At 37.5% G+C, this 25,763-nt stretch overlaps 1 protein-coding gene across 1 annotated transcript in view; it reads right to left on the bottom strand.

Annotated features, from left to right (window-relative positions):
* Positions 1-25,763, bottom strand: part of LOC126252611 (Ca(2+)/calmodulin-responsive adenylate cyclase) — a 370,372-nt gene that overhangs the window by 43,777 nt on the left and 300,832 nt on the right. The window contains exons 20-22 of the mRNA XM_049953514.1: positions 25,496-25,620; positions 22,367-22,541; positions 12,259-14,485 (exon numbers count right to left, since the gene is read on the bottom strand). Coding sequence (XP_049809471.1) covers positions 12,259-14,485; positions 22,367-22,541; positions 25,496-25,620 — 2,527 coding nt within the window. The remainder of the gene's footprint in view (positions 1-12,258; positions 14,486-22,366; positions 22,542-25,495; positions 25,621-25,763) is intronic.

Raw genomic sequence — 25,763 nt, 5'->3', positions numbered from 1 at the left:
TAGTTCTGGGTCTTTCTTTGTAAATAACAATTTGAAAACGGAGTTAAGAATTTCCACTTTTGCTTTGCTACACTCAGTTTTGGTATGAGTGTTGTCTACGAGTGTCTGGACACTGATTTGGGTGCCACTGACAACCTTTACATATACCAGAATTTCTTTGGTTTTACAGGAGATCTTTTGACAAGACTTAGCAACAGTCATTGATGAATTCATGCACTGCCCTAATTTCACACAATAGGATTCTGTTTAGAATCTAACATTCATTACAATGGGAAGTACCCTCCGCCATGCACTTCACAGTGGTTTGCAGAGTATGGCTGTCTTATTGATGAAAAAACAGTTGAAGTGGGAATTTCACAAAGACTCACATTATGCAGTTCCAAACAAGAGAAAATGATATGTTAGCACTGGAAGTATACATTACTGGTTATGAAACAAATGAAACACTATTTGTAAAATTGCTTGCAAATTGACTACATTATAAGCTGCAATGGAGTCAACACACAAGTCAGCTAATCAAGAAGCTCTGTTTAGCATACATTCCTTTATAGGCATCTCTCAGTGAGGTGACTTGAAGATAATTGTGCTGGGTTATTTTGGATACTGTAACTCCTTGTTTCCTTGTTTTCCTATACTCATAAAAGCTTATTTATGTGTATCCTATGTGGATGAGTATTTTGATCTGTTTATTGTGAGGGTGAGATGATCTCTGGTGTATAACAAATAAAATCATTGCCTCAAGTAAATGAAGTAATATTCAGCAGAAGCAAACATACAAGTACTGCATAAAGTATCTAAATGCACACCGTGCAGAATTCTCTTGAAGGATCTTGGGATTCTTACACTCAATTCCCAGTATACTTATTCCATAACGCCTTTTGTTGTTGATAATGCCATCAGTTTCAGCTGAACTGTGATTTATATATCACAATGCAAGATACAAAAATAATTTTTGTACTAAGTTTGCCTACTTTTCTAAGGTTCAGAGTAAAGTCACGTACTCTGGTGCAAAATCAAACAATAGTCAGGATGATAAGAACAATATGGGAAGGATAGACTGCTGCTCACTGGAGAGTACATGTTCAGTTCAGACAGGCACAATGAAAAAGACTGCTAAAATAATTAAGCTTTCAAACAAAGTTGTTCTTTTGAAATAATAAACACACACACATATTCACACAAGCACATCTCAAACACACACATCAACTGTTTCCAGGTGCTAGGGACAACTGCAGGATGCCACTAATCATGGCAGAAACCTCTGTACTATTCGTTTCTGTGACATATGCTCTACATTTTGTGCACATTTTCTTGCAATGCAGTAGGCTTATCCATCACTTCACCTAATGAAATAGCTGATTATCTCACTGAATGTAAAAATATAACTAACTGATCCTAGTACCTAACATACTGGGGGTGAACAAAAACATGAAAACACCAAAAACAAAACACATTACTATGCACAATATGGTGTAGGAAAATGGGTGGCATTCAAAACAGCTTCCAGACATCTCAGAATGAATAAATACAAGTCTTGCACTGTCTTAAACTATTCTTCCAGCAAAATAGCCACAAGTTCAAGTAATGATGAAGGAGGTGGATAGTAATCGTGCACCCTTCTCTCCAAAGTAGACCACAAAGGCTAAATAATACTGATATCTTGTGATTGTGATGGCCAGGAGGAAGCAACAATTCTTCCAAGTGCTCACAAAAGCAGTTCCTGGATGATACTAGCAGTATAGTCAGGGGCTCTGTCCTCTTGGTGCACATCATCACCATTGTGGAACAAATGTTGTATCATGCATGGACCTGATCAGTTGAAATGGCTACATAATCCTTGGTAGTAATGCAATGTTCCAGAGTAATTATGGGGCCCATGGAATACCAAGATACTGCTGTCCAAATTATCACCCCCCACCCCCATGTTTCACTCTGTAGTGTAGGCTTGGGATGGCATACACCAGATGTAACCTCTGCCAGAACTCAGAAACAGTGTGTGACAAGATTCAGCTGACTGAATGACTTTCTTTTATTGCTCCACAGTCCAGGCTTTATAGCTTTGGCACTAATTTTTCTTATTAAGGACATTTTCACCACTGACGAGTGGTTTTGGAATTCCAGCTTGTCCTGCACTTCCCTGTGTATGGAGTGCCCTTTGTGTTGTTTTGTAACTGGAAAAGTGTGTGAGTGTGACATTCAGTTATGCAATTATTTTTTGCTGCTGTAATTCTCATAAATTTTTTTTTTCCACAATTACCTTCAGTGACTGTGAGTCATGATTAACAAACACATTTTCATCCTTGTTGTTACTTAGTGGATGATGTTTTTCCAGCTTTCCCTGTATGCCGTGTAAGTCTTCACCACAGCGCCTTTTGAAACATAGAGGACTTTTGGTTACCTTTGATATGGAAGTACCCACCATAAGATCACCAACAATTTTCCCATGTTCTAGTTCATTTAGCTCTGACCTAATGCACTCAAAACTACACAGAATATTGTTCTGACCATGACTGACACTTGTAATATAGTGACAGGATTGCACAGGTGCTGTTTGTAGTCAAATACAACAGCACCACCTACAGGCTTGGTTAGCATCTCCACTTACTTTCAAGAACGCATTTCTTATGGTTTTTCCAAATTTTTGTCCAGTACCTGTAAACAATGCCAGAAACACACACAAATGGGACCTAAGTAAATTGCCACATGCTGCAATACACTGTTATGGGAAACTGATTCTTAGGGCACTTGGCAGTTGCAATGCCAGAAGTCAGGATGACTTTGTTGACATTGCAAGGACACTGGTATACTTCACTGAATGGGCACGAACTTCCACAATTTGATGTACTAAGTTCTTGTCCATAGTAATACCATAAACATTATGCAGTAATATTATTACAGGAAACCTATGAGTACTTGGTATTTTAGAATCCGTTTGGTTTATCAGAACATGATCTAGTCCAACCAAACTTGGAACCAGATGCAATTAATAATGACATTTATTTGGCCATCAGTGTTTGCAACTATACAATTAATGAATACATTATATTATACATTTAAACTATTCATACTGTGCCACCTGTGTTTACAAGCTGAGAGAGATTATTTATAGAGTAGATACCAAGAACAAATTACATTAAGGTCTAATGGATGTAAGTTCAACACGCTGTCAACAAATAACTCAATACAGAAGTGATACACTTCAGAGACAAGCCACAAAATGAGAGCACACAATGACACAGTCAATCTAGACATCTGGTATTTTTCTTTGGCCATTCAGCAATACATGAAAACAGCCTTCTTGAAATTAACAGCGAAAACAATCAGTTTTTGACAAAATAATTTAATTGGCTTGATAAAAACTCTACTAACCAAGTGGCAGCAGAGCACACACATAAGAAACGGTTGTAATTACGCAGGCTTTCGGAGCCAGTGGCTCCTTCTTCAGGCAGAAGGGTTGAAGGGGAAGGAAGAAGGGTGAAGAAAAAGGACTGTAGAGGTCTAGGAAAAGGGGTAGATTCTGGAAAAGTCATCCAGAACTGCAAGTCAGGGGAGACTTATCACACGGGATGGGAAGGACAGACTGATTGTCGGGGATTGCATTGGATGAGATTTGAAAACCTGAGAGCTTACATTCAGGGCACATCATGCACGATTTAATAAGAGTGAAAAGCTAAGTGCATTGTACATACCTGATGTTGGAGGGGGGCAGTGAAAAATATATGGGTAAGACAGTGAAAGATGTAGAAAACTAAAACAGAGTGAAGAAAAAGTAGCTGCTATGAAGAGATGCTGAGACAGAAGAAATTAACATAAAATAAGGCCAGGTGTGTGGCGAGAATCAAGGACATGTTGTAGTGCTAGTTCCCAGCTGCGGAGTTCTGAGAAAATTGTGTCTGGGGAAAGAATCCCGATGGCGCATGTGATGAAACGGGCACCTAGGTCAAGACTGTCATGTTGAAGAGCATGAACTGCAACAGGATATTATGTGTTGAAAATGTACAACCTCTGCCTATGCCCATTCATCCTAATTGATAATTTAGTGGTAGTCCTACTGATGTAAAACGCTGAACAGTGTTTACATAACAGCTGGTACATGAAGTGTCATTTCACTGGTAGCTCTCTGTTACAGGGCTGCTATAGGTGGTAGTAGGAGGGTGCATAGGGCAAGTCTTGCAGCAGGTACAGTCACAGGGGTAGGTACCATAGGGTAGGGAGATGGGTGCAGAAGAAGCATAGGGTCTACCAAGGGTATTGTGGAGGTTGGGAGGGCGATGAAAAGCTATTCTAGGCGTGGTGGGCGAGATTTGAGACAGACTGAATCGCATTTGAGGGCATGATTTTAGGAAGTCACAGTAGCTGATTAATACATTCCACACAAGGATAATATTTAGTCACCAGGAGGGTGCTCCAAAGTTGTTTTTTTAGAGAGATCAGCAGTACCACCATTGGATGTGATGATCCAGGAAATCTGCTTTTGAACTAGGCTGGTGGGATAATTGTGTGCAGTGAAGGCCGAGGTGAGGACGGTGGTGTACTGCTGTAAAGAGTCTGCATCCGAACAAGTACGTTTGTCTTGAGTGCCAAGGCTGTATGGGAGAGAATGTTTTCATGGAAAGGATGGAAACTGTCAAAATGTAAGTACTGTTGTTTGTTCGTAGGTTTAATGAGGGAAGAAGTGTGTAGCTGGCCTTCAGTGAAGACGAGATCAACATCAAGGATAGTGGCATGGGATTCAGAATAGGACAACGTAAAATTTAATTGGGAGAAGATATTCAGAGATTCCAGGAATGTCAATGGGTCAGTCTCACCATGAGTCAATATGGTAAAGATGTCATCAATGTATCTAAAGCAAATCAGGTACTGAAGACTTATGGATCCCAGGAAAGCCCCCTTCAAGTGACCCATCAAAAGGCTCTCAGGAAGGAGCGATCCTGGTCCCCATAGTCGTAACCCTGATCTGTTTGCAAGTCTGCCCCTCCAAGGTGAAGTAGTAGTTGGTAAGTATTAAGCTGATTAAGATGAGTAGGAAGGATGTTATAGGTTTGGAATCTGGTAAGCACTGACTGAGGAAATGCTCAGCAGCAGACAGACAATGTACGTGGTGGATGCTGGTACAGAGGGAGATGGCATCAATGGTGACAAGCACGGTGTGTGGTTAGAGTGGGATGGGCACAGATTTCAGACAGTCTAGGAAATAGTTGATATCTTTGGTATAGGAGAGGAGTCTTTCTACTATGAGTTGCAGGTGCTAATCAATTAAGGCAGATATAAGTTCAGTGGGTATTTTGAAGCCATCAATTACAGGACAGCCAGGATGATGTTTGGGTGGGGTAAGAAATTCCATGGACTGAAGTGTTAGTCTTTGCGAGGGGCCTAAGGTCTTAAGGAGGGACTGCAGGTCAGTTTGAATCAAGGGATGGGATCTTGATGGCTACTGGCAAAACATTTAATATCACAAAGGGAGAGCCACCTGTGAAACAACATGCATCATATACCAGCTGTTATGTAAACACTATTCGGCCTTTTACATCGGTTGGACTACCACCAAATTATTTATTAAGATGAATGAGCATAGGCAGAGTGTGTGTGCTGGCAGCAAGAAATATCCTCTTGCAGAGCATGCTCTACAACATGAAAATCTGACCTCTGTGTCTGTTTCACCACACATGCCATGTGGATTCCTCCCCCAAGACACCAGTTTCTCAGAACTCTGCAGGTAGGAACTGGCACTACAACATCACACACCTGTCCTTCATTTACATTAATTTCTTCCATCTCAGAATTTCTTCAAAGTAACCACTCTTTTCTTCACTCCATTTTAGTTTTCTACATCTTTCATTGTCTTACACATCTATTTTTCATTGCCCCCTCCACCTCTGTTACATAAAATGCACTTAGCTTTTCACTCTTATTAACTAGTTTCACTATGTTTTAGTAGTAATCCCTGTGTTCAATATTACCCTGTCTTCCACCTTTAAGCTCTCAAGTTTTCAAATCTCATCTGATGTAGTCCCCAACAATCAGACTTTCCTTCTCAGCCTGTACAGTAAGTCTCCCCTGACCTGCGGTTCTGGGTGACTTCCCTGAAATCTAACCCTCTTCCTTGACCTCTCCAGTCCCCTTCCCTCATGCCTCTCCCTTCCCCTTCAACCCTTCTACCTGAAGAAGGAACCTCTGGCTTCGAAAGCTTGCCTAACTACCACCCTCTTTTATGTGTGTGTTCTGCCGCCACTTCTTGAAATTAAGTTGTATGTTCCTAAATAAAAACCAGATGGAAGATGCATTCATCTGCATTTCATACACCACGTTGTCATAAGATAGAGTTCTTTCTGCTCTCCTTTCTCAGGTTGGTCTAGATGGCAAACAATTCATGTCAGCATATGTCACATTGTGCAGCAGACGCTAAAATCACACGATCACAAGTTTCACATCATCTTGTTCCCTCATTATTACATAATCCTGACATCCCAGTATTAATAAAAGTTCAGTTTCATATTTTTCATACTCTAATAATTTCTAGCCTGTGATATGAATAGTGACTCAAGTGGTACACTGCTATTACCAAACACACTCGTTTTTTTGTTACATTAACATGCATGAGCTTACTACTATTATTCACTATGGAGAGTAATCATTACATTTTAATCATAACCCTGAAAAAACAATGTTCATATTCAATTTTTGTTTGTTTGTAGATAGATGTCTGCAGTTCTGGTACATGATGGAATCCCTGTACCACAGTGCCATAAGACACAGCTAGGAAAACTGTAAATAAAATAGCATAACCACTGATGAAGCTGAGTATCATATGGTAATTTGTTTCCAGCTGCTGTGTCAGGCCGGTTCAAATGACTTCCTTGGCCATCTGGATTTGCCTGACAGAACTGCAACATTTCTGCTGTGGCTGAAAACTAATTACAACACAATACTTCACTTTATCAAGGGGATGTAGTGTTTTGTTTTGGCTCCTTTAGTGAAGTGCTATGGTTCTGTGGTGTGGGGATTTCAGTGTGGATCATGACTGGAGACATGTATCTGCAAACAACAAAAAACTGATTACATAATTTTTTCACGGCATTGATTAAAACTTAATGACTAACTATTTATGTATGACGATGAAGAATAGTTTCAAATACTGAAATTTCAGGAATACATTTCAACCTTTTATATAATTCTTCTGTTTTCATTCAGATTAATAACTACACTGTATGGCCAAGATGAAAACAGCCCGAATACTGCTGATAATTTCAAAAGCTGCGCTCACAGAAGAATTTTAAGCAGTGGAAAGTCATATGGCATATTTAAAATCTTGTCTTAGATTAGGTTAGATTAGTACTTGTTCCATAGATCATGAATACGAATTAAACCATTTGAGCACTGTCCCATTCATGCCACAGCACTTGAGCTTATCTACAAGTATTCCATGATTTACGCAATCAAAAGCCTTTGATAGAGCACAAAAAATCCCAACGGGTGACTTCCGGTTACACAGCGCATTTAATATTTCATCAGTGAAAGTATATATAGTATTTTCCATTGAAAAGCCTTCTGGAAACCAAACTGACATTTTGTTAAAACTTTATTTTTACAAAGGTGTGAAGCTACTCTGCAATACATTACTTTTTCAAGAATTTTGGATAAGGTAGTCAGAAGAGAGATTGAGTGGTAGTTGTTGACATCAGACGTATCCCCTTTTTTATGCAGTGGTTTAACAATGGCATACTTCAGTCTATCTGGGAAAATACCCTGCTTCAGAGAGCTATTACATATGTGGTTAAGAATCCCACTTATTTCTTGGGAATTAGCTCTTATTATCCTGCTGGAAATGCCATCAATTCCATGTGAGCTTTTATTCTTGAGAGAGTTCATTATCGTCCTGATTTCAGAAGGAGAGGTGGTTGGAATTTCAATTGTATCAAATGGTGTGGGTAAGGCCTCTTCCATTAACTGCCTTGCTTCTTATAATGAACATTTAATTTAGATCCTATTTTCTCTACAACATTTAAAAAATGATTATTCAAAATGTTTTTGACATCTGGCTTGTTGTTTATCAAGTTTCCATTTGCTTTGGTGGTGATGCCGTCATCCTGTACTTTTGGTTGCCCTGTCTCCCTTGTAATAATATTCCAAATTGTTTTGATTTTGTTATCAGAGGTATTAATCTCAAACATGATGCACATGCTTCTGGACTTTTTAATAACCTTTCTTAATGTAGCACAGTAGTTTTTATAATATTTGGCTGTTTCTGGGTCATTACTCTTTCTTGTTGTTAGATACAGTTCCCTTTTGTGGTTACAAGATATTTTTATTCCTTTAGTAAGCCAAGGATTTTTGCATGGTTTCTTATAATTAGATTTAACTACTTTCTTGGGGAAACAGTTTTAAAATTCTCTTACAAGTGTATCATGAAATAATTTATATTTTAAATTAGCATTGGGTTCCTTGTACACATCATCCCAGTCTAACTGCTAAAGATTTTCTCTGAAATTTCTAATTGTTGAGTCATTAATTGAACGCACAACTTTGGAGGCTAGTTTTGAATTACTGATTGGAGCTATGTCATATACTGTAACTAGCTGACCATCTTGATCAGAAAGGCCATTCTCAACAGGACAAGAATTTATGTTTTTAAACCTATCTTGGTCTATAAAAGTGTTATCTATCAATGTGCTGCTGTCCTTTACTACCCGAGTAGGAAAATTAATGATAGATGTCAAATTGAAAGAACCAAGCAAGACTTTAGAATAAGCCTCTGTCATGCACTTCACAGTGGTTGGTAGAGTATAGATGTAAATGTAAATTAGGAAAAAATGACAACACTATGGGAGTGAAGCAGTAACTTTGCTTAAGTTGAAAATGAGACCAAAAGATAAAACATTTTGTTTATTCCATTGTGAAGCAATGATGAAACAGAAAAATTTACAAATCCAACAGCAATATGGGAATACAGGCTATAGACTGTATAGTGGGATGCAGCACTCCACCTATCACCTGTGTCTGAAGGGGTAATCTGAGTTAACAACTGCTCTAGGCAGTTATCTTTATGAATGAGCCATGGACACAGTAGAACACCTGTAGTTTTCACACACGTTCCACTGTGTTGATGACATTGTCTTGTTTTCAATTTTGATTTGGATACTATTTTGACTCTCAATTTTTCACTCACAATGACCTTATATATAGTGTACAAGCACGTTTCCTTGCATCTTCCCAAACTAGCAGCCCACTCCTATATCAAGGCTTACACTAACTTTGAACATAAACACAGCTTTGCTATAGTCCCACAAGACCATGTTTGTGGGTGGATTCCTGAAGTGAATTCTGTGTGAGACTCAACTGTTTATGAGTGGAACAAATGATTTGTGTTAGTACCTTGGGAGATAGTAAAATATGGAAGTTTGAGTTCTTTCCATTGTGGTTCTTCTCATCAACTGAAGACAGACAACTCAATGATTTTTCCTCACAATTACAACTGCTCACTCAAATTCTTCAGTTTCATGTTTGCACAAAATGCTTGCTCTGAAAAAATGTAACATTTTTAAATGTACAGTTTTTAGGTTTATCCTATCCTTCATTGCTGTAAGTATCGAGAAGTATACAAAACACTTGTATGCCTTATTTTATTTCATGATTCCATAAAAAATTTATGGAATATTATACCTTGGTCATGAGATATACTGAATTAATGTTAGCCCCTTTCAGTACCATTTAGTTTGATGAAATCTGTGCCAAAGTGATTACAGATGATGTATTCAAAATGAGCCAGCGTGATGCACAAGACAATCGCAATACAACCTGATTTGCAGCTACCTATTATGCAGGTACAGGTTCATTTGTTTCATGTAATACTGCTCTTGTAGATGTTAATGCTAATTTAATTCTTGTCCCTTTTTTTATATATTTTTGTTGCATAATTATCAAACAACATTTCAAAATATACATGTAAATTTTTACACATAAATAATATTTTAATAGAACATCAAGTGTGACTTTAGAAGGAATGTAACACCACGATGCCTAAACATAGATATTGTCAACAAAAAATGTAGCTACGAGAAAAAATGCTACTCTTGAATGAATTTCTGATAGAAAAATGCATATAACTCTAAAATTTAGTAGTTCTGCATTGCATGATCATTTTGAAAGCATTGTGGTGGATGTAACGCCACTCTACACTCCATGCATCCACATGTTGTTTCACTTCCTACTTTGTGTTTCATGCAAACTTGCAAATCCCCATTTTTATTTTTTAAAATCTTTTTTAGGTGCTAGATTGATATGTGTTCAGCAATGGGCACAATACTGTGCTTGGAGTCAAAGAAGTGTTTCACCTATTGATGGTTTTCCATACTTTTCATAGTCTGGCAACTGGAGATTTTGTTTTAATATTATCTCTGCTGTATTTATTCAGTAATGAACATATATTTACTTTCTCTGGCTGGGTGTTTTTTGGATAATGCACACATTGAACAGTGCCATATCCAATGCAAACAAAATAGGTTGGCCCAACTTTCTTGGATCGTAATGTTCACGTTTGATCTGCACTGTTTTTTCCAGAGTTGGTCTCATCAAAGTGTAACATAGGTTAATACAACGTGAAAACCTTTATTTTTATGCTGATTTCATGGGTAGCATGTGGAAGTATTTTTAAGACATCAGTACTATTACATACACACATCACTTCCAATAAATTTGGGAACACAATACAAAACACAGTTCTGAAAATCAGTTTATGGTGCCTGAAAGTTTGTCTGCATGTTTGTAGAAGATTTTTTTGAAACTAAGTGAAATGTATTGTGTAGCATAAATAACTCAATCCACATTGTGATGAAGGAACAACGCTCTGAAATGATTAATGAAGTTTTAAAATAAAAATGACTGTTTACAGAACTTATTGTTTCTGTGTTGATAATTAAGGAGTCTTCCATGCTTCCATACGTTTTATTTGTATGGCATATGGGACCTTACCAACTGTGTCAAGTTGACACACAGTAATACTTCTGGCAAGCGCATGAGCTTGAGCCATATTTCCCCACAGACAATACTATTAATTACTCTATTTAATATGATTTAGAATTCCTGTGAAGCTTATAAGTATAGAAGTTTGTACATAGGCAGTCACAGAGAAAATAGAAGAATCAGAAGTATACAAATAGCTATCAAAGAGAAAGACAGCTACAATTCATGCTTTGAGATATACACTATACACATAGAGAAGAGGGATTGCACTTTTAGCTACTACATGCTTTTTTCTCTTCAATTTCTAGTCTATAAGTACCACCCATTTTACTTGTTTACTGCGCAGCTATCTCCAAATTATCTATAGTTTCAAACAAGTATGTGCTGTTATTTGCATAAGCTCTTTCCTTTAGCCTTTTCAAGATTTACAGGCTCCAGTCTGTAAACTACTTTTGATATTTTTCATCAGTATGGTAATTTAAGAATGAGAGGATTATTGTCTTGTGAAATCAAACAATGCCAATGTTTTGTCATTGATAAGTCATATGTAAGACTCAAATATTACTCACTTACTCCTCACGAAATTTACTTTTCACTTTTGTTAAATTCATTAGAGAAATTTCATTAGAAATACATAATCAGTGCTTTTTGTATAAAACTGCATTTGTGCTGCATTACTTCTGGTTGTGCTGGTGCTATTTAATTAGTATATTAGTAAAATGAATATATACTAGTAAACTTCCACAAAGATGAAGTTAAAGAAATTAAAATAGAAAAGCAATAACATGCCTCAATATTTGGCTGTTAGTATTGGTCAAGAGAAAAGATTACACTTTCGTTTCTGATTAAATGGGGGCCTACCTGGAACTGGAACAACGATGAACCCCCTGGTTATTATCCTTACTGACCAGCTGACTGCAACTGCTGAAATTATCACCTGGAGCTGTCAGTGGATATTTGCAACCAGTTTGTATTGGGGACACAGAAACAGGCACATGGCGCTGGATTTTTTGAGATTCCTGATTAATCTCACTTTCAGCCATTGGGATAATGTTTCTTCCCCTTTTAAGTGAACCTTCCTTGCTGCTTGTTCTTTTTGTGGGCATTCTTTCATCCTCAAACTTACAATCTACACGACAACTACACGCATTGTCATTAGAATCTGTGATATTATTCAGTTCATCCTGCTGCCTTCTTGCAAGTTCTTGTATGGCAGCTAAACCCACTTGTTCTCTTGGAGGTTGACCACTGAGATTGTTATTATTACAAATGCTAACATCTGCCTGGTTTATTACATACCTTCCTAAAACCATGGCATCCCTCTCCAGGTAACTTGACTGGCCCAATTCAGCTAAAACCTGATTGACATTCTTTAACTCCTCTAGTGATATTATTTCTTTATTTTGGTGACTTTTCTCTGGTTTAGGAGGTATATTCTTCAAAAGATTTTGGTCCTCTAATAGCTTCTGAATTTCACGCTCAAAGTTTGGTATCTTATTAACAATGTCCGCACCACTGTGATGGTACTTAGAAATGGGAGGCACTGAAGGGAACTTCCCACTGCTTGGAGGCACTGAAGATATTGGTGAATGGGAATCACCTTTCTTAGCACCTCCAGAAGATACACTATGATGACGAGCAATTTTGTGACCCACATCCTTCCTGTCAGTTTGACTAGAACCATCCTTTTTCGATGATTTTTCACTGGCAGATGTGATGTGTGAAACATTGTCGTCATCATCATCCACATCGTCTGTAAAACCAGTCATGGACTCCTTAATATCAGAGTTCTCCACAATAGGTGACTGTCTTAAATGAGATGCAATATTTTTACAAAAAAAGTTTTCATCTCGTTGCACTGATGCACTATCACTTTTACTATTGCTCAAAGCACTTAGCTTTTTGTCTAAACTATGGACTTGTTTTGCACTTTTCACTGCACTACGGACAGCCTGACCACTGCTTCCAGAATTCTGTAGTACATTGTGAGGCACAACTTTGTCCCGCACCGGATAACGTTGGCCACGGTGTCCGATGTACTCAAAACTGCCACAGCTGTCACCACGGTATGACTCTTGACCATCTGCTGCTGATGGAAGGGGACTGCAACAGGCTGATGAATCCATGGTGTTTGTAGTTGCAGCTAAAGCCAACAATGTAGCAGGGGGAAGATTATCTGTATTGGTTGCAACAGACGATTTATTACTTCTTCTAGAGTTACTGGTAGAGCTGCCATTGTCAAGTCGATGGCGACCTGGTGACAGACTCCAGTCTCTCTTGCTGGTGGAGGACCCTCCATTATTTGAAGAATTATTCCTGCTGGACTTGCTACCTTGATGGTGACTTGATGGAGAGAAGCTGCGAGAGGATGAGAGGTTCTGTGTGAGAGGAATATCGTGTAGTGGGGGAGCACTAGGAATCTTTCCAGACACAGGGTTATTATTATGATTTCCACCTACAACAGCAGAACTACTAGGTAGGAAGCACTGACCAGGTATATAATCTACTGAGGCTCTTGGGGAATTCTCTAGGGAAGAAGAAGGATCAACTTGAATGTCTGATGGATACAACCACTGCTGGACAGAAACTTCTGCATGAAGAGGCGGTGATGGAGAAGGAGAAGCATCAGCATCTGTAGTTCGACTATAACTTTCATCTGATGAACTAATGCTAGGGGAATGGTTCAGTGAGCTTATTTCATCTGCTGAAGAATGGATGCGATGTTGTTGCTGATGGGGACTCGAGAAATATAAACCAAAGGAACTGGCACCCTGTAAACTTTCATCTGAGTAATGTCTCTGAAGTGGATTATTGCGTAATTTTGTTCTTACAGCTGGCTCTTCCATTCTGTATCGAAACTGATGGTGAGGAGGTGGTGGGGGTGGAATTACAGTACGACCCCGATGTCTGCCGGCAGAGATATCTTTCGTTGGAGGTTTAGGAAGTGGTTTTAAGTATGGCTTGAGTTCAGCTCCATTCGAGTCCCTTGTCGGATGTGGTGGATTTGCTGCACGCACCATTGCACCACTTACTCCACCAGAACCATTTGTTACAGGTCCATGGCGTACCACAATTCCTCCATCACCATTACCGCTTGCACCACGTGGCCATGGCGGAGCATATTTTGCGACCTCTGCAGACCGCTGTGAAACCTTTGTGGAAGACGTGCCCGACTGCTGGAAATTTTTGTTATGGGGAGGTAGTGGAGGTGGAGGCAAATTGCTATCATCATCCAAATTATTGCTCCTAGATTTCTTCCCTTGTCGTGGCACTATCTTGTGAGGTGCTCCAGCAGAAGGTGGAAGAAGGGGTTCACATTCTCCACCAGCTCCCGGTCCACATCCAGATCCTGATTCTCGCAAGGGTGGCAAACGTGGAGCACTCCTCATTGAATACCCTTCACTGGCATTGCCTCCGACTCTGTGACTTGGTGGTTTCCCAGCTCGGCTGCCAGAATCTCCTGATCCTCCCTGATGCATCTGGTGCACAAGAGCTAGAGGTGTTGCTACACCACCATACATGTTTCCTAGAGAAATAGAAACATAAATTAGCATGACTAGAAATGAGAATGATGATAAGACACAAGCAAAACTGGAACATTACATTCATTCGAAACTTCACGCAACATTTTTCTACAAATAAATCACATCTATCTAAATTATTAACAAAAGTTCCATTCATACACTAAAATTAAATATTAAACCAACCACATGTTTGCATTTTAAAATTTGATGTTAATTAAACATATGGTAGTGGGTCAAATATAAACCTGAATTTTTGTCTTTATTCTCACTCACTGCACATCTCAGCAAGTGGATTCAAAAGATATCACACACATGTGGTGAATGGATCATGCATTTGATGAGGAACAAAAGGAGTAGATATGAATATTTTGTACTAAACTGGAACATTGTCAAACATTACAACACAGAACCACACCAAGAGGCCAAGAACAGACCTATGAAGTAGTGTCTGCCCCTGTCAAACAGAAACACGTTTACCAGGTAATAAAGTGCTAGTGATAGCTCTTGTTTGAATATAGAGTTTTTTTCTGACTGATAACTTACACGAAGAAGTAACAGTGAAGTTTCCTGTGGGGCGGAACATATTACCTATCACAACAAAAGATAACAACAACCGACCCAAAATTTATTTCCTCATTATGGCAATTCAAATTCTAATATTGTTCTATTAACAATACTAAACTGGAAGAAATATGTTTCAGAAGCTTAAAACACCCCTCTTACGGTCCATAGTTAACATGCAGAGACACTTTATTTATTTTGGTTTTTTAAATGTGAGGTAAAAGAGAATAAATAAATAAATAAGCACACAGAGAGCAGTCACGTACAAATGGCTGTAAATATAACTAGTTTGATAAAAAAGGACTGTTAATATACTTCCAAATTTGAACATTGTATGGAAATATAAGTAATCTTTGTTTTTTATTTAGTTCATTGGTTTTTTGAGAAAGTCTTATATTTGACCCACTTGTTAACATTGCATAAAACACAACTTACAGTGCCAACAATGTAAATTAATTGCACTGAAACTCAGTTTATTAAGACAAAACTTAACATGGACTATTAGTTTCATTGATTCATAAATATCTTCAAAATGGCAACAAAAATGGCACATCTGAGTGAATGAGTTGATGTAGCTTATTCTTCATACACAGTTCTCATGGTCCTTTTGCTTCATGCATTAGGACGTTCTAGAGCCCTCTTCAGGCAACACATTTCTGCTACAGTTTTTTCATTAAAAGAGACTTTAACTCTCCTACAAAATCTTGATATATATCAGTAATGACAGATATGATCCACGAATCTGAAGTGCCACTGCTAGTTAGAAAATGTGAGTAGCTCTCCCCATAATTCACAGAACTCTGCAAAAATGGGAGAGGGGAATAGATAACAGATATGAAGACAGCATGGGGTTTATCATACAGTTGCAACTATGAGATTCAAGCAAAGTCCACATATAGAGCCAAAGGAAGAATTTTTAATCTAGTGGAGCAAGAAATATTGTGTGTGTTGGCTTCATTTTTATGAGAGTCACATTGTGTTCTGATGAAGGTTCAGGAGTAAAATGCAAGTTCGAGATATTCACAAAGAAACTGAAGGTAAAATAATACATATATAATCTGTTTTTAAGAAAGTAAAGAATGAGAAATATTAAGAAATTTCGAAGGAAATCATAAGAGGATTGATTACTAGCTACCAAACAATTTCTAACATTTCACCAAATGCTGGAATGTGAACGTCAGTAAAAAACAACAGCAAAGCACGCAAGCATGCTGCCCCCCCCCCCCCCCCAATCAATCCCCCCGCACCACCATACACACCTACCTTTCATACAGCTATTGGAAACACCCAAAATGACAAAATTACTGTTATGAGCTGATTTTTCAAATGTAGTACCTGTGTTACGAATAATGTAAATAATGTACAAGGGTCGACTAAAAAGTAATGTCTCCACCTTCATAACTCTTCAACAGTTCACAGCATTGGTATGCAGCAGGTACTGGCTTGTTCCATAGACTCTTTTCTTCAGCTCCAGTTGTCAGGAAGCCTTAGAATTGAACAGTTGTGTTGTTACATTGTAAAGTATGGAACACAGCACAGATGGTCAGTCAATGTGCAGTCATTTAATTCTTGACAGCAGAAGGTGTCACCCCAAAGGAGATTCATCAGAGAATGAAACGTCAGTCTATAGAATATCAACACAAAGACTCGCCCCAGAAAAAGAAATTCAACACGCAGCTCTCAGCTTGAAAAACATGGCCACAGTGTTCTGGGATGCAGATGGTGTTACCCATGTTGATTTCCTTGATCATGGAACAACAATAAATTCAGAGCATTATATCACAATGCTGTGAACTTTGAAACGATGGCTAACAAGGGTCTGAAAGGAAAAGGGAAATGTTTTCCTGCAGCATGACAATGCTAAACCATACTCTTCACATGCCACCACAACAGAACTTCAGAGACTGAATCTCAGCACCATACGGCATCCTGCACACAGTCCAGATTTAGCACCGTCTGACTTAGATCTGTCCCCAACAATGAAAAACGAGCTGCAAGAACATCATTATACTTCTGATGAAGACATTGAGAGAACTGTGAGACTGTGGTTGCAGAAACAGAGTGTTGACTTCTTCCGTAACAGCTTCAGAAAACTTGTTTCATTGTTGGCAGAAATGTATCCAATAGGCTGGTGATTATGTGGCAAAGTGAATATTGGTAATTAAAGATCACATTCTAAGGATTATTTCTGCATTAGATTTATTAAAATATTCCCATCCAAACCAAATTAATGAAGGTGGATGCATTACTTTTTATTCAACCCTCTTATGTTCTGTTCAGTCTGTGATATAATGTGTCATTTCATTCTATAAGTATCTGTTAGATATGCATATATCAGATATCATGGCATTCCGTAAAAAAAAGTTGAATACGTGAAGCAGTGCATTTGCTATGGTCTTCTTGAGAGCATTGGCACTACTGTTCAGACAGATGTGGCAGCGTGAAGCTGATGTTTCTTGTTCTACAAGCCCAACAACTAGTCACAGACACTCATCATCATGCAAATGTCCCCCTCTATCTTATCAAAATCTCACAACAAACTTAAGAAAGAGTTTGTATATCTACCAAAAACCCGTAAAATTATCTCAAGTATTGTTTATGAAGAACTAATGAAACTCTGGAATGAGATTTTCACTCTGCAATGGAGTGTGCGCTGATATGAAACTTCCTGGCAGATTAAAACTGTGTGCCGGACCGAGACTCGAACTCGGGAACTTTGCCTTTCGCGGGCACGTGCTCTACCAACTGAGCTACCCACGCACGACTCACGCCCCACCCTCACAACTTTACTTCTGCCAGTATCTCGTCTCCTACTGGCAGAAGTAAAGTTGTGAGGGTGGGGCGTGAGTCGTGCTTGGGTAGCTCAGTTGATAGAGCACTTGCCCGGGAAAGGCAAAGTTCCAGAGTTCGAGTCTCGGTCCAGCACACAGTTTTAATATGCCAGGAAGTTTCATAATGAAACACTGGTTTTTTAGCATTCTACTCCTAGAATGTGATGGATTATTTAGTTTCATATGGAACTGTATCACCACCGTAAGCACTTTACAGTAATGGTGACAGTAGAAAAATAATAATGATACAAACTTAGTGTAATGAAATTGCTCTTATTTGGACATGTAGTCGAAAATTTTATTTTCCAAGATCTGCCATTTTATCTTTAGGACCTTTTTAATAATTTTGTCCATTTATACTGTCTCCATTTATATTTTATCATTTTTCATAGCATTCTCTCTAACACTTGCATTGCTACTTTTATAAACTAGCTTGCAGAGATGAGGAGGATGAGAATTGTGGGAAGGATGATTTGCATTTTAGTGGATATGCCTTATAACCAACTACCTAGAGGTACACAAGATCCTGACTAGGGTAAATTCAGAAGCTCACACATCAAACTGATTTCATCTGCAATTGTCATAATAAATCTTCAAACATTATCTCCAATTTATAAGCCAGCATCTACTTCCACGTCATCTCCTAAGAGCTACAACATATTCCAGCACAGCTGTACAATTTTATAAACATGTGACTGGACAAACAATGGCAATAATTAGTACTTCTACACACTGGTTTCAATCTGTAGTCCAGGTTAACTAATCTATGATAAAAAACGCTATTTGTATTAGAGCCTTAACCACAAACAAATGCAAGGCATCACTGAATGCAGTAGCAAAATTTTGTAACATGCTCAAGTGAGATCAAACCTGAGCAGATGACACTGTGACGTCATATTAGTTGACCATGGCAACCTCCTCAGCAATAGCAGCTGTATAAAAGATACTCTCAATAAACAGACAAGATAGGAGGGACAATAATAACTAAGACAATAACTTAAAAAAATATACAAAAACAAGATAAAGACAACACAGAACACTGAAAGAGATTATATCAAAATTCAAACATAAAAATAAATAACTAAACCAAAATCTACAAATTAAGAATTTCATTAACAAAAAAGAAAGGTTCATAACTGGTGCCATAAAGAGAAGTGAAACACACCTTCCTAAAACAATAATTGTGAGAAGAACTAAATAAATACAGTTGCAGACTGGAATCATCATCTTTGAAATACACATGCTTAAAATGTTTAGCAGTTCCTGTTAGTATCATCAGCTAACTGAATATTTATTTCTGTGCTCTACCAACTGAGCTACCCAAGCACGACTCACGCCCCGCCCTCACAACTTTACTTCTGCCAGTATCTCGTCTCCTACTGTATGTGTATTTATTTAAGGATGGATGTGTGTGTGTGTGTGTGTGTGTGTGTGTGTGTGTGTGTGTGTGTGCGCGCAACTGTATACTGAGTCATACCCTCTCCCTTAAAACCCACATCATTTCATCTTTCCCTCTCCTTCCCTCTTTCCTGATGAAGCAACCATCGGTTGCGAAAGCTTGAATTTTGTGTGTATGTATGTGTTTGTTTGTGTATCTATTGACCTGCCAGCGCTTTCGTATGGTAAGTCACATCATCTTTGTTTTTAAATATATTTATTTATTTGCACGTCAAGTTCCATAGGACCAAATTGAGGAGAAAATCTCCAAGGTCATGGAACGTGTCAGTACATGAAATTACAACATAAAAGTACTAACAGATAAAAATAAATATTCATGAACCTGATAAAAGTCAGTCCATAAGTTTAAGTAAACGCTATCAGCAATGCAATAAGAATCAGCTTAATTTTTCTAGGAACTCTTCGGCAGAATAGAAGGAGTAACCCATGAGGAGACTCTTCAGTTTTTATTTGAAAGCGCATGGATTACTGATAAGATTTTTGAATTAGAGTGGCAGCTTACTGAAAATGGATGCAGCAGTATACTGCACACCTTTTTGCACAAGAGTTGCGGAAGTCTGATCCAGCTGCAGGTTTGATTTCTGCCGAGTATTAACCGAGTGAAAGCTGCTTATTCTTGGGAATAAACTAATATTGGTAACAAGAAATGACAATAAGGAATATACATATTGAGAGGCCAATGTCAAAATACCCAGACTCGTGAACAGAGGTCGTCAAGAGGTTCATGAACTCTCACCACTTATTGCCCGAACCGCCCGTTTCTGAGCCAAAAATATTCAGTTAGCTATGAAGGAGGAGTTGTCCAAAAGCTCAGGAAAGTTCTCAATCCTGTTTATGACTTAACAACTCATTGCCTCAACTACACAGTGAATTGTTATCTCTACTTCTTCCATTATTTATATCCCACCAAGGAATGTCTATAATCATATTTACAGTTCTCAACTCTGTTTCATGCTCCAATAGATGACACTGCCAAGTCCTGAACATGCTATTATTGTAACTATAAATTCCCTCACTTTGTACATCAAAGTATTCTCACAAGTAGAGAGATATAATGAACCTATATCAACACTACTGCCCGTGAATACATCAGTCTCAATGACACTATGTCAGCATTTAGTCAGAGTTAGGAAACATGTATCCACATCTGATCTAGATGAAATACTGGAAATTTTGATTCTGTTGAACCTAATGTAACCATACCAAATTCCTGAAGGATTTATTTCCTTATGGGAATTATAGAACACTATGTATGAAGGAATGAATGAGTGAAATAAAATGCTCCCTTTGTAACTATGATTTGATCTCCACGTATGATCGCTTGTTTTTCTGGCACCTACTGAAACCTAATCGAATACACAGGATACTTTTTTGATTACCTACTTGACCATATCTGATGGTATCTTACTTCTCTCAGCAACAAATATCATCTGCTATAATTTGTGCAACAGTCATTTAACTTAGCTCATTCATCTAGGAAGCACACTGCTTCTTCTCTGCTCACTCTGTCATTTATATCTTCATCAATACTTTTAATATGTTAATAGTAATCCATCATGCCTGCCACTGCAAACATTTGTTGCTACTATTTCCATGCTTGCACTGTGAAATAACAATGTAGACTATCTTGAAATGGAATGTGGCTGCACCTGATCATACAACCACATTGGTTCCCATTATGGCCAAGTTTCAGTGATAATTCACAAATTCATATGAAAATGAACAATGTGAGATAAACAGAAAAAGAGGGAAAGAATTAAAAATGAACAGCAGAAAAGACAGAGGACAATGTGGAGGAAGAGACTGCACTAATAGTAGTTGGCAAGTTAGAATGGGAAAGTTCATGAGGAAGACATCACATTATTACAAGTCTCAGAGAAAATCACATAAATAAAATATTTTGCTTGTTTTCAGTCAATAACATTCCAGAGCTCTATAGTCCGATAACTAATCATTTACAAAGAAAGTTACCATTGCACCAGATCATGCTGTCCTTAATAATATTTTATGCTTGCCCATGGTCATCTTGTGGCATCTGTTTAAGGATTAATAGACACTGTCATAATGATACAATTTCATAAAATCTAATCATTCCCAGCCACACTGTGTAGTTCAAACATTATGCACTTTCATCCAAGTACATCCTAATAATTGCTGAGTGGTAACTGCTAACTTGAGGTTTGAACAACTTAGCACAACTATAGGTCCAATAAGATTTTATTATAACTGCGTAAGGGGTTGAACATTTCCAGTACAGTATCGTACTACATATAGTCTTTAAAGGAATTTGTTATTTATAACTGATTGCACTTTTTAGAAGAACAACTATGTCAATATATACAGTGTAAGAAAAATGTTGCCCTTCATCATAACTTAATTTAACTTTAGAAGTATCATGCAATGCTAATACCAAATTGTAAAGCAAGCTAAATAATTTTCTTTGACTAAATTCCTTTGATTGCATACTAATTTTTTATTTATACTTGTTTGTTTTACAGTCCAAAGGAATTACATTTGGCCTTCTGTTGTTAAATTAACATTTTTACTGTTCTGTAAACTTACACACAAATATCATGCTGCCATATTTAATTACAAATTAGATTAAGAAGCCTGTAAATACCAATCTCATGTGATTTTGATATTCCATGCAAATAATCCATGCAACCTTATGTACTAACTAATGAGACTATTCACAAAATTTTTGTTCTATAATCAATCATGTACAATAATCAAATTACAGAAGTCCTCTTGAGAGTTATATGCACAGGTTATAAAGAACAATAAAATGGATTTTTAAATGCACCCAATTCACATAATTTTGGATTAGAATATTTTATAATCGTGCAGACATAGCTGGAGATGTGTCTTAAACCAACACTTAAAAGCTGAAATGACAGGCACTTTATAGACAAAAACACAAGCTTAGCAATAAGAAATGGTATAAAAGGACAAAATGGAGAGAAAGATGTATTAACAACTGTTATCAAATACACATTTATCATGTTGTGCAATGCCAAAGAAAAGTCTCCTTACCTAAACTAGGACCAGTTCTGAGGCTTGGGAGATCATCTACTCTCACTGTTCCAGGTTGCTTACGGTCTGTCAGAAAGTAGGTTGTCATATCACCTTTACCTTTCACTTTTACTTTACCACGGCACTGGAATTCATATGGGTAATTCTTCAGTACTTGATAAACTTCTTCAGTTACCTACAAGCAAATAATTCTTGCAATTATTTTCTGAGTGTTTCAAAACTTAACAAAGTCATGCACAAATAGATGGAACACATCTAGAAAATACAATAAAGTTTCAATGCAGTGATGCATTGGAAGATCTTAGTTATTTGCTGAACCTTGATAGAAGTAGCCAATGTCCTCGTTGTGAGCTTTACGAGATATATGTCTCTGCTCTTTATATCCAGCCATATGTTATCCAATTGCCACATGACTCTTGATTAACAGTGTAGCAACTATGTAAAGGATTACATCACATACTGCTAGACTTTTTTCTTCACAACACAATTTTACCACTTTGTCAGCTGCCTCATTCCCACAGTCAAAATTTCACCATTGTTCCTTGCTGCGGTAACTGTAAAAGTATGTTCTGAATATCGTGAATAAGTGTTTCTACTGGTTACAAGTGTTGAACAAAATCTTCGATATTATGTAGTCTACACTGTCCCCATCAGATGATCATTCTCACACCTCCTTTTGCAACACCACTGATTGTATTAAGTTAAGAGTACACACCAACTAAACATTATAATTTTTGTCATTATTTTCATGAAGAGGTCACTGGTAAGCAGCGTTCAACTTTCACTCAGTTCTGAAGTATCTCATGAAGAGTAAGAATAATTAATCTCTGCAATTTGATGCATTTCTTACTTACATAAGAAATTATATATTCTGTCTGTGGTCTGCTGCAAGAAGAACTTTGGTAATAAACAAGATAACAATTTTAATTCTGTGCTGTTTACATTATTTAAATTTTCTCTTAGATTAAGGCTTAAATTTACTCATGTTGTATGGAATTGGGTGAGGTCAATGACTGTATTATAAATTTATGACATAATTTTTACTGCTGCTCTAACTTTTTACTAATTTTTATTACTGTTACGCATTTTGGCAATGTGCTGGCATCATCAGGTGCACTGCAGTTAGATGTTCATCTACATGAGGTGTGATGAGGATTATTTGCTGGATATGCCAGATAGATAACATTCCAAAATTTAACCATTTTTGCTGGAAACTTGTCTTGCAAACATCTAAATGTGAAAGTGTAAAGTGAAGGAGGTGTATTCATTGCTGTGCTCTGTGTTGCAGACAAATAAATTTCCAGGAAAAATTATTAAATTTTGGTACATATCCTCACTGGCACACCCAGAAAATAATCCCCATCATACTTCAGATTAACGTACATATAACTGCAGTGCATCTGATGATAGCAGCATGCTGTCAAAACATGTTGTGCTAATAAATATTAGCAAAATGTTACTGACACAGTAAAAATTATTTCATAAAATTAAATTAAGAATATGCAACTTGATTTGTGGGAGAATAGAGAAGTTAGAAATATCAGATCTCTTCACTGAGTATTTAGATACAGGGCATTTGATGATTCTACAGCATTGATGCAAGTGAATCAGATACAAAATTTCCTTCTCTTTGATTTCTTCAGTGGCTCCAGTACTTCAGGAGATTGGGTTAAAGATTACTGCTCAAACAAACAACTGTGCACATACACAAAAGGTAATGTTAAATATCTGTTAGCACAGCGACAGTGTGGTATGAATTGCTTCCAGACTTGTAACTGTAACTGCTGAAATTTATTGTCAACAAATCAAAAACTGTCCAACAACAACAACCATGAAGACTGTGTACAGTGATGCTACTACACATTAATGCCTGTCCACATTCTGCTAGGCTGACAAAAAACACTATACATGAGCTATGTTGGGAAGTCATTCTCCACCCATCTTATTCACTTGATTTTGTGCAGTTATATTCTCACCTTTTCTGCTCTCTATGCAATAATCTCCAAGGAACCACCTCCATGGATGGAAATTCATTCTAAACGTGGCTACATGGCTTGATGAGTTCTGCACCTCAAAGTCATGTGATTTCTAATTGTGGAATTGAAAAGTTACCCCACTATTGCTAGACTGTTGTAAATAGGGAAGGAGGACATATTATTGATAAGTCTCTGTTACATGTACCTGCTGTGTTTATTAAATTTATGGAAAAAATTCTACGAACTTATGCACCAATCCAATATATGCTGCAGCCTTTACTGTGATTTTATCAAATAAATATTCTATAAAATTACTGCAGGCGTGTTCTGGCTTGCGCTCATGTTTCTCCAATTCTACTCTCAATATACAGGTGTCTAGAGATTCTATGGTTGCTCTTGCTTTAAGGTGTTCCAAATTTAGCAGCCACACCATCTCATCAAATGCTACGGTATGAATCCTTTTTCTAAAACTACTGTCGATTCCACAAATTAAATTGTTTGTCTCTAGTACTTCTTTTAGCAAGGCAAAATTCAAGTACTGGTAACACATACATTTACAAATTAGAAAACTAATTTTAGCTTTCAGAACCGTTAATTTCTTCCTCAGAAAGGGAAGAGGGGCAGGTCACCCAATGGACTGAGATTGACCTCTCTCATCCTGGGGTCTGATTGATCTGCCTCTTCTACGTAACTTTCTCCCTAATCTATACCTCATTCCTCACTTTGAAACTATCAATAATTTTTTCAACTTTTAAATGTGCCTATCAGCAGTACTTACATTTCTCAACCTGAAGGTAAATAATTGGCATTAGTTCTGTCTGTTCTGTAGTCTTATGGGTTTCTCAAATAAATTTCCCTTTTCGGTGCAGTCGTTTATTAACAATCATTTAAGAATTGTGGTAGTTATGGCCCTCTACAAATTACACAGGCAGAATGATGTTAATGTTTTATTAATAGTTGCCACTACATGTACTTTCTTTATCAATTCATTCCATAAAGCTGAAATTTTCCCTTCATGACAGGATCTACAGAACATGATGAGTGGTAGTGAGGATTCTGCAGGAGTTAGGATTACATGTTCCCCAATGTTACCGTAATACCTGCTTACACAATCAACAAAGATACACATGCAATTTATATTACAATAAAATACCTGTATGTGATTTGGTAAGCCCGTTGAATCCATGCGGCTCGCAACATTCACTGTATTCCCCCAAATATCATACTGTGGCTTCCGAGCACCAATTACACCTGCCACCACAGGTCCAATATTGATACCTGCAGTAAGTAAATCAGGTGCAAGTATAGTATTAATAGAGGTGTAGAATACATACAACAATTAGCTGAAAGCTCCTCTCCTTCCTTCTCAGCATGAATTTTTGACAGAAATCCAATAGCCATTTCAATGTATGTGAAGTAAA

This window comes from Schistocerca nitens, chromosome 4 (assembly GCF_023898315.1).
Source record: "Schistocerca nitens isolate TAMUIC-IGC-003100 chromosome 4, iqSchNite1.1, whole genome shotgun sequence".
NCBI classification, from domain to species: Eukaryota; Metazoa; Arthropoda; class Insecta; order Orthoptera; family Acrididae; genus Schistocerca; species Schistocerca nitens.
The sequence above is the reverse complement of the archived record's forward strand: the minus strand, read 5'-3'. Positions and strand labels throughout refer to the sequence as shown.